Source organism: Saccopteryx leptura, chromosome 1 (assembly GCF_036850995.1).
Source record: "Saccopteryx leptura isolate mSacLep1 chromosome 1, mSacLep1_pri_phased_curated, whole genome shotgun sequence".
Taxonomy (NCBI): domain Eukaryota; kingdom Metazoa; phylum Chordata; class Mammalia; order Chiroptera; family Emballonuridae; genus Saccopteryx; species Saccopteryx leptura.
Window position 1 is genome coordinate 290,769,443 of NC_089503.1, and position 9,369 is coordinate 290,778,811.

General features: G+C 32.2%; 1 protein-coding gene across 1 annotated transcript; it reads right to left on the reverse strand.

Moving 5' to 3' along the window:
* Positions 1 to 1,389: 1,389 nt before the first annotated feature.
* On the reverse strand, positions 1,390 to 8,336 carry CD69 (CD69 molecule). Its single transcript, XM_066361191.1, has 5 exons — positions 8,211 to 8,336; positions 5,250 to 5,372; positions 4,195 to 4,394; positions 3,742 to 3,845; positions 1,390 to 2,666 (listed from the first exon to the last, which is right to left on the reverse strand). The coding sequence occupies exons 1-5, from the start codon at positions 8,266 to 8,268 to the stop codon at positions 2,558 to 2,560; spliced, it is 594 nt and encodes a 197-aa protein (XP_066217288.1). The 5' UTR covers positions 8,269 to 8,336; the 3' UTR covers positions 1,390 to 2,557.
* Between the last annotated feature and the right edge of the window lie 1,033 nt (positions 8,337 to 9,369).

Genomic DNA, 9,369 nt, shown 5'->3' on the forward strand with positions numbered 1-9,369 from the left:
ACTTTTATATACATATTATAAAATTTTTGTCAATTAAAGACATTATAGTGCATAACACTTAATGTCATCTTAACATTTTTAAAACAATTTTAATTTTATTGAATTCCTAAAATTATGTAAAATAGCATGTGAAAAATTATTCCCCTTTCCAGAGGAAAAAAAATTAAAATTTTGTTGGAAAAGCAAAATAAAACACAGATAACAATCATTTCTTCAGACAGGTACTGTTTAAATCCTCTTTCATATATTAACTAATTTAGTTTCATATATTAACTAATTTTAATTAAATCTGACTAATTCTAACTTAAACAACTGATCAACTAGTGAGCGAAGAGGTGAAACTCAGGCAATACTTCTTCTGTGCTCTGGCTCTTAATGGTAACGTTTTCTACTTAAACATTTCATATTACACGAATCACAAGCCATTTTTTTCTAACATGACTCTGGAGGAGTGTGTTGTTATTATCAAACATAGTATATTAGAGCTTGGAGATCATTTGTTTCATTTTACAGTTGTGAAAACTGAGGGATACTAAGATTAAGAAACTTCTAGCCTAACCAGGTGGTAATGCAGTGGATAGAGCATTGACCTGGGACGCTGAGGACCCAGGTTTGAAACCCCAGCGTCGCTGGGTTGAGCGTGAGCTCAGCAGCTTGAGTGCAGGGTTGCAGGCTTGAGTGTGGGATTATAGACATAACCCCATCTTGCTGGCTTGAGCCCAAGGTCACTGACTTGAGCAAGGGGTCACTGGCTCAGCTGGAGCTCCACAATCAAGGCACATATGAGAAAGCAATCAATGAACAACTAAGGTGCCGCAACTACGAGTCGTTGTTTCTCATCTCTCTCCCTTCCTGTGTGTCTCTCTCACTTGCTCAAAAATAAAAAAAGAAAAGAAAAGAAAAGCGAAAAAAGAAATTTCTATATTATTTATCAAAAAGAAGTGTCTGGAATTCACATATTTTTCCCAATATGCCATACCAGTAACAAAAGTTTAAAGATACCACATATATCAGGCATTTCTAACTTTCAGAGAAAAATATTGAAAAATATATTCATAAAACAATTGAAGATAATAGATATTTTTCCTAAATGAAATATACCATGAAGATTATGTAATGTACATCATTTCTATTTAATTAATTAATTTGTGTAAATAACTAAAATATGTATAGCATTTCAGAAATGAGCAAAATACTTTCAGAACATTGGTTATGAGAACCAATTATCTACTTATTGGAGAGAATGAGCTTATTAACAGGTCCTCACAAAATGACTTTAGTTATCTCATAATTTCTCTGTGCTTTTTTAGTATGAGGGTGATAAACAATAAAGAAGAGAATAATGGAGACAAAACATTTTAAATGATATAAATTCTTTTTAAGTCAACTAGAGTATTTACTGAGCATCTGCTATTATACAGAAAAATGAATATAGCCCTTTTAGAAACACACATATGAAAACAGTTCAAAAAGTAGAAACTACATTAGAAAATTAAGGTTTTACAATAGATAAGTTTTTTAAAAGATGTTATAGCATTCCCTTTTCTTCTAGTGTGACATAAATTTCAGTGTATTTTAAAAGAGCAAACATTTCCTAGAAATCATTCTGTTGATTCCATTTTTATTTTAACATATATAAAAGCAGCTTATAATTGTACTAAATACAAAAGACAAACAAACACTTTATTGCACTAAAAATATTTAACATGAAGTACTGCACATCATACAATTGATTAGGAGAGGCACAAATTTATAATTGTCCAGGTTTGGACAATACAGAATTTTTTTATAGTAAAGATTTACCACATCATATATTGCACATTTTTCAATACTTATCTGTTTTAAAATATTTCTCAATTTCTTTGGTTTTGGTTTAACTCTATAAAACATGATTTATAAGGTTTTAAAAGCAAAGAATTCTGTACCATTAAAAAGAAACATAGAAGTAAAGAAACAACATAAATACATGGTCATCACATTTTTGAGGGGGAAAAGTGACAAAGTAACCAGGCAAACTTCTCCAAAAGGAGAGAAATATTACAAAGCTTAGCTTCATAAGCATTTGTCCACTTATAAATGTTCTCTGAGCTTAACAAATGCTTTTAGACTAAATATCTGTGTTACCACTTAAAATTTCCTTTGTTTACATTCAGTTTTTAATACTGCCATATAACTTCTTCAAATAGTGCAAACATGTGAAGCACACTCATCATTGGTAGTCATTCAACAATAAATAATAACTCTAAACCTAGCTATTTTATTATTTCTGAATTTGAAAAAAAATATAAAGTGCATTCAAAAGATTTAAAGTCAATCTTCTGATTCATGGACATAAATATCTGTCAACCTGTGATGTTTCAGCTCACAACAAGGGCATTCCATAATGCAGATATTTCTGGAATTTCTCTCCCTTTTTTCCACATCTTGTTTGGAAGGTTTCCAATATAATAAAAAGCTTTTTCACAAAGTCTTTTTGGAAAATACCTGACCATAGAGCAGCATCATTGATACAAATTTCCTTCAGTTCTATGCTATAATAAGCAAATATGATTCCTTGTTATTTGAAGGGTTTGCTACATATCCAGTGTAAATTCTTTCCACATTCTGTGTTGCTGACCTCTGTGCTGTTCAGAAATGCACAGTTCTCTCTTCCTGTAAGGTTGAACCTATCAAACAATAAAGAAATTAAGAATTATTTTCAGTTCGTCATTTCCATTCAGTTACATGAGAGTAAAAAGTCTGTGGTCTTAGTGGACTGCGCTTTTTTTTCCCTTATGAGTAAGAATGCATGAGGCAAATATTTCAGTCAAATGTTCATAGACTAATCTGGAGAGATGGTACACAGGGATTGAAAGAAAGAGTATGTGGAAGGAAGGTACAAAGCTGAGTAAAGAGCTGTATTTATTTGGTTGATATGCCACTAGATGAGTGAGTCTTGGTCATTTTTGAGTTCACAAACCCTTCAAGAAACAATTCCTAGATAGTATACACATTCAACAAAACTACATACTTCTGCATACAGTTTTAAGGAGTTCATGGCCCCTGACTTTCATCTGTGGATATGATACCATAAGACACTTATTAAGAATTCCCTTTCTAGAGATTTTAATTTATTCTTTGTATCAGTAACTATAATAAAGCCTTTTAGAGAGCTAGAAATTTATTCAGCTCTTGAGTTTTCAGATGAACAAGATAAACACTAGACTTATAAATTTTCCTTCAAACTTTAACATTTAGTTTAATTACAAGTAATAAAAATAGCATATTTAATTCTAAGTTTGCTTTCAGGTTCATAGCAGTTTTTAATTAGGTATAAAAATATCGCTTTTTTTTTAAATTGCTCTTTATCCTTGTGGAAATGAGAACTTAGAAAGAGTAAGAGGGAATTATTCTCCAAAGATTAGTTCACCAATAAATTATTAATATGTAATTGGAAATGTTAGATTTTTTTTGTATCATCATAATTATTCATGGAATATTTCTAACTGAGTCTTTTATTTATACTATATTTTTCTGAGATCGAACTACTAGAAGTATTTATTGTATGAATTCAAATAGATGAAAGGAACAAAGTAATATAAAAGTCTTTCTTTAAAGAATTCCAAAGAGTATAAACAAACAAAAGAGATTGTTAAAGCTGTTTATAAAGAGCACAACTTTCGTATAGGACAATGAAAAAGAAGAAAATGGTTTTTCTCAGCTACCTGCCTGGGAAGGATAAAGAAACATTTTGGAACTTACCAGTTGTTAAAGTCTTTGCCATTTAACCATTTCCATGCCTGACCAATTTCATTTTTCATTCCAATCCAGTGTTTAGCTCTACCCACATACCGTTTTAAAAAGATCTTAAAGAAAGCACAAAGAGGATGCCTGTTATAAAATGCCTCTGGGTAAGTATATAAGTTCTCAAAAGCAGTTCTGCAAAGCCTGCATCTAAGATACACTAGCTAAACTGATTATTTATTAGCTTCATATAGAATAAACTCATTGGGATTTCTGGCTTTTGATGCTAAGCATTGCAATCAAATTTACAAGACAAAACAAAACACTCATTTTGACCTCAGACTAAATTTTCCTACAAGGGAGATAAGTACCATGTCTTCCTCACTTATAAGAAATAGAAGGAAATCACAAATTAGCTATATAAAAGAAAATAATAATATTTTACAAAATTATTTTTGCGTATTATCTTACCATGTCCTTTTCAGAATCAATGAGAGCAAGAGTAGCACCATGTTTGAAGCAAGAGTTTTGGGCCAAGTTCCAATTTTCTGTTGTATTAGAAAAAAAGTAGCATTTCCTCTGATATCCAACCCAATCATCTGGGCATGAAGAAATATGGCTGCCTGATGGTTCTGAAGACATATCTTGGGCAGGACAATTATATTGGCCCACTGTGGACAGGAAAATTGTTTATTTTAGTTATAAAAGAAACTGAATAACCACTACATGTAAACCTAGTTCAGACTATGCTGTACTACACCAGGTGATAAAAGATGAAAAGCAAGAAAGCAAATTCTGAGAAGCATAATAAGGCAGGTGCTTACTTTATCTAATCTTCCATTTTGCTTAAGCATCATTGTGCAAAATATAAGAAAAAAGAGGGTGGGTATTTGATCATAATAACATCCAAAAGTGGTAGAAAAATAGAAAAATCTTGAAAATAGTGTAAAAACTAGAAAGATAAAGTACATTGTAAATTTCAAGGAAGGTTTTGAATCTGAATGCAGAGATGGAGGAATTTAAAATTGCAGTAGATAGAACCCTATACTGAAAGATGAAGGGAAAAATAATATGCAGGGAAGTAATTCAGAATATAAAAGATCAATGACTGTAAAAGGTCCATAAAATTATAAAGAATCATGTTCGTAAAAGACACATGTATTTTGGTATAGCAGTATGTTTTGAGTACCATGTAACAATAGACTTTATTATCCATAATCACATTGGTCTTTGAGACGAAAGACAAAAGACTGACCAAATCCTGACTAATCTAAGTCTTAGATATTTTTTTTCTGTCAATAAATGTGAAGCCCATGGTTTTTCTAACTACATGTTGATTTATTTAGACTCTAAATCAGTCCTTTTCATTTCATATTTTTAAACCCACAGCAATATAATTTTTTCCCATAGTAATGTAGAAATCATAGACAGTTTTCATACTTATGGAAAAGCTCTAGGTTTAAGCAGGGATTATAACAAATGCATACAGCAAAGGGACATGATAAATTTATGAAGTGCAACCCCACCTGATAAAGCAATGATAGTTATGGTCAAAACGGTGAGCATAACGATATTCATTACAGCACATGGAACAGGAACTTGAAGTGACCCTTCACGATGCGTTGCAAAGTGAAAGCTGGAAGCATTGTCTGAAGAGAGAAAATTGATGGTAAATTCAGGCAGACTACAGTAGTAGGATAGGGACATTTGATAGTTTCTTGACGCACCTAATTTAAAAAGTAGTTATGTGTATCACTTTCTGCTATAAAGTTTGTAAGTTAATTTTTCTCAAATTTTGAGTGAATTTTCATAGCTTCTTTTTGGCTAGAAATGAAACAGTGTGGGCATAATGATAAGATCATAAATATCTCCCCAATATATGTACTTAATAGCTATGAAAATTCTATCATAGTTTTATTGTTTTAATCACAATAAGAATATTTATTAAATACCTGATTACCCAAGATGACACAAAGCATCCTAAACATAATCCCTTAATCTCTATGTATTTACTAAGAGAGATTATGTAAATGAGAATAAATGAAGAAAAGTATAATACAAATAGTAAATTGATGTATAACTAATGACAAAATAAAAAAATGATAGTAGTTTTGGTAAAGTTAGTACATATGTGAAGCAATTGAAATTTTCATATATTACTAACGAGAGAGTACAATGAAAAAATAATTTGGAAAACTGTTTTTTACACAATTAAGTGTACACCTACCCTAAGATCCAGCAATTACGTTTTTGCCTTAAAACATTTCTCTAAAATTAAACTGGGCAAAAAGATACTGCCTTCTTTAACAGTAATTTACCTTGTACTGAATGAATGTCAACATAAACATCTATCTCTGAGATATTCCAGCATAGAGCTGCACTTAGATTTTCCCTTTTCCCCCTTTTATTGAATTTATTGGAATACCATTGGTTAACAAAATTGCACAGGTTTCAGGAGAATTCAGAGTTTTCAAGGAATGCCTTTACCTCACTCCTATCTAGTGTTATTTCTTTCAGCTTCTCAAAGCAAACCTCTTTTCTTTTTTCACCAGCACCCAAATGTTACTGGAAGGAGCCCATGGTAAGTAGGCTAGCAAGTTCAGCCCTCTCTGTCTAGTTTCACTTCTCATCATGCTGCTCAGACTAAATGCAGAAACTACTCTTGTTCCTGAGCCAGTACTAACTCATCCAAATAGCTTAAGCACTCCTAAATCCACCTCAGTCTTCTGGCTTGTCCAGTGGTTAAACTGTGCAGATTATTTTCAGATTGTAGTTTATATACATTAGTGAAGGTTATTGTTACTCAGATTGATTTATCACCTAAGTAACAAAACACTACCCTCAGTACTTCCGCTCTAATTATGGGCTCTGCCCATTAATGGAGAAATTGAAAATAACTCCATTACATATTGAGTTGCCTAAAAATGATGCCGAATGATTGTCCATTCAAAAAAAAAAAAAAGCTAGCATAAGGATAGCATAAACTAAATATTCAATAGAAAATTGGGATGATCTCAGGAAAGGGTAAGAATTCTTGAATTAAAATTTTTTGCAACTATGCCTTCTATTTATTGAGTAGTTTTGTTATGACAATTGGTTTTCTTTTTGGCAGCTCAACACTAGGCCATAAACTTATGGTTATGTGTTTACCAAAAAAATTGTATAGCTTACACTTATTATTAACCACACTTGATTTTGTGTCCTTAAGTGAAAGATAGGTTTATGGAAGGTAAACAAAGTTTTTCTAACATAAAACTCTTTAGTAGATACACACTCAGAAAACAATCCCTTCCTCTAGATAGTTTCAGCTCTGCTGTTCATAACACATTCTTTTGTTACAGCTTACACAGAAACATTACTCCATATATGTTGGTTCTAGAGTACCTCAATAATTAAAGATAAAAGAGGGATAAATGAAAAAAAAAACAAATAAGAAATCTGCACAGAAACAAGTTACAGGAAAACATTAAAAATTCTAGTAATAATAAATAGAATAGATCTGTGGAGAGAATAGATAAATAGAAGAGAAGAAATAGTATATATCTATAATGATCATATTTTGATGAAAAACAAGAGAAAGGAAAATGATTCATTTGGAATTAGAAGCCAGTGATTGGATGGGTGATATTGAAGACTAAAATGTAAGAAGAGTTTCATAAAGAACATAGAAACAGAAGATGGCATTTTCAAGAATTCTTTTATGACAGTCTCTTAATAAATTTCCATCAGTCACTGTAAATGTTCAGGTGCTCATAAGGCTATTCTCTCAAAGATTGGAAACCATTATTTCCAGCAACTGGAAGATGTTGTCATGAGAACCCAAAATAAGGCACACAGAAACCCCAGAAAGATACAAACTGAAGGCAATCAAGAATGTTATTGTTTATGTGATAAATAGAATTTTTGTAAAGAAAGTTAGTGTTTCCAGTAATAGACATGTACAGATGGATATGGAAAAATGATGAAGCATGCATTGAGCTAGAGAAGGGAGATTTCTAATCACATCTAAAAACTGAGATAAAGCCTGACCTGTGGTGGCACAGTGGATAAAACCTCAACCTGGAAACGCTGAGGTTGCCGGTTCAAAACCCTGGGCTTGCCTGGTCAAGGCACATATGGGAGTTGATGTTTCCTGCTCCTCTCCCCTTCTCTCTCTCTCTCTCTCTCTCTCTCTCTCTCTCTCTCTCTCTCTTCCCTCTCTATAATGAATAAATAAAATCTAAAAAAAACTGAGATAAAATGAAATGAAATAAACAGATCTTTGAAGATCTTCGGAAAACTTACACTTGTGTTTCCTCTAGTCTCAAGAATCCTATATTCTCATAGATAAAGAAGTATTTACTTCCCATTTTCTCCTTTATTCTGACTGAAATAGAATGTAACCAAGTTCTTCAAAAGACAAAGACTCATTTTCTTCCTTATATACTGTTAGTATATGTCATCTGTATAGGTAGTTATTACCAACATAAAACTAAGATCTGACTTACTTTGTCGTCCTCTCTCCAAGGAGCTGTTCTCTGTTAGGGAACAATCTTCAGAATTCATCTTTATTCTAGTCAATATTTGGTTAATCTCAGGTCAAGCCAATCTGCAGTGAATGCCTTTGCTGGAGCTCTAGTTCAGTGTCTGAGTTTCTGAGATATCTCAGCATTTATAGTCACTTATGTTGTCTCCACCCTCTTCCTCTTACCTTCTAATCTCTCCACTACTCCAGTTCCCTTTAATTTATGCACCAGTGGCTCAGACAATTTACAATGTGTTGTTGTGGTGAGTTGTGGGTTTTCCCTGCTGTCTGAAATGTGCTTTCTCACAAATGTAGGTGTAGCATGAAGAGACAGGTGGGGTTTTCCCAGAATGTGTGACATCATCCCTTAAAATTGTAAAAGACAAAAATAGTTTTGGAAGACAGCTTATCTAGGTACAGAATTCAAAGTTAAAGATTCTTATCTTTGAGATGGAAAAAATTGGGAGAGTAATATTTCTCTAGAATCCCATTCATTCGTTTAACTAATATTTATTGAACATCCACTATAAACCTGACACCATTTAGAGCTAGAAGATTTATTATTGAATAAGAATTTTGAGATCTCTGTTCTCATGGCTCTCTCTTCAGGGTGGAAGAGTTTATTTGGGAAGTTATAAATTGGCTTTCAGAAGTCTGTCATTCAGTTCTTTCATGGGGACTAGTTTTTTTTTTTTTTAAGGTATCATTTAGTAGGTAGCTGCTTTAGTGCAGGAAATAGAAACGCTGTGGTCTGGAACTTCCTTTCTTTGCACTAAAATTGTTTAGTTATCTGTTTCATTTATCTCCTGTTAATTTTTTTTTGTCAGGTTTTACTGTCATTTAAACCACTCTTGTTTTCTCTCAGTAGTATCTTATTCTATTTCCCCTTATTTGCTAGGTTATTATTCTGAGCTCTAAAATTTAAGACATTTAGAGTATGATTACTATAAAAAATATATTGCCATAGTATGAATATCATATTGATAACTTATTAAGATCAGCACAAAATAAATGCAGAATGTCTATGTGTGGTGACTCAAGGAGGAGTTTAAAATACCACTCTGGTTAACAATGGTGCCAAAAATTTTATCATTAATATCATTCCTTTAGAATAGAGACATTCTGTTTGTACAGTAAGGCTT

Bases quoted from the DNA above. Each gene is read 5' to 3' on its own strand.
- CD69 (XM_066361191.1), bottom strand. From the start codon at position 8,268: ATGAATTCTGAAGATTGTTCCCTAACAGAGAACAGCTCCTTGGAGAGA. The intron at 5,373-8,210 runs GTAAGTCAGATC...TTCTCTCTTCAG, and splicing joins CTTGGAGAGAGGACGACAAA to ACAATGCTTCCAGCTTTCAC. The intron at 4,395-5,249 runs GTGGGGTTGCAC...TCCTGTCCACAG, and splicing joins AACTATCATTGCTTTATCAG to TGGGCCAATATAATTGTCCT.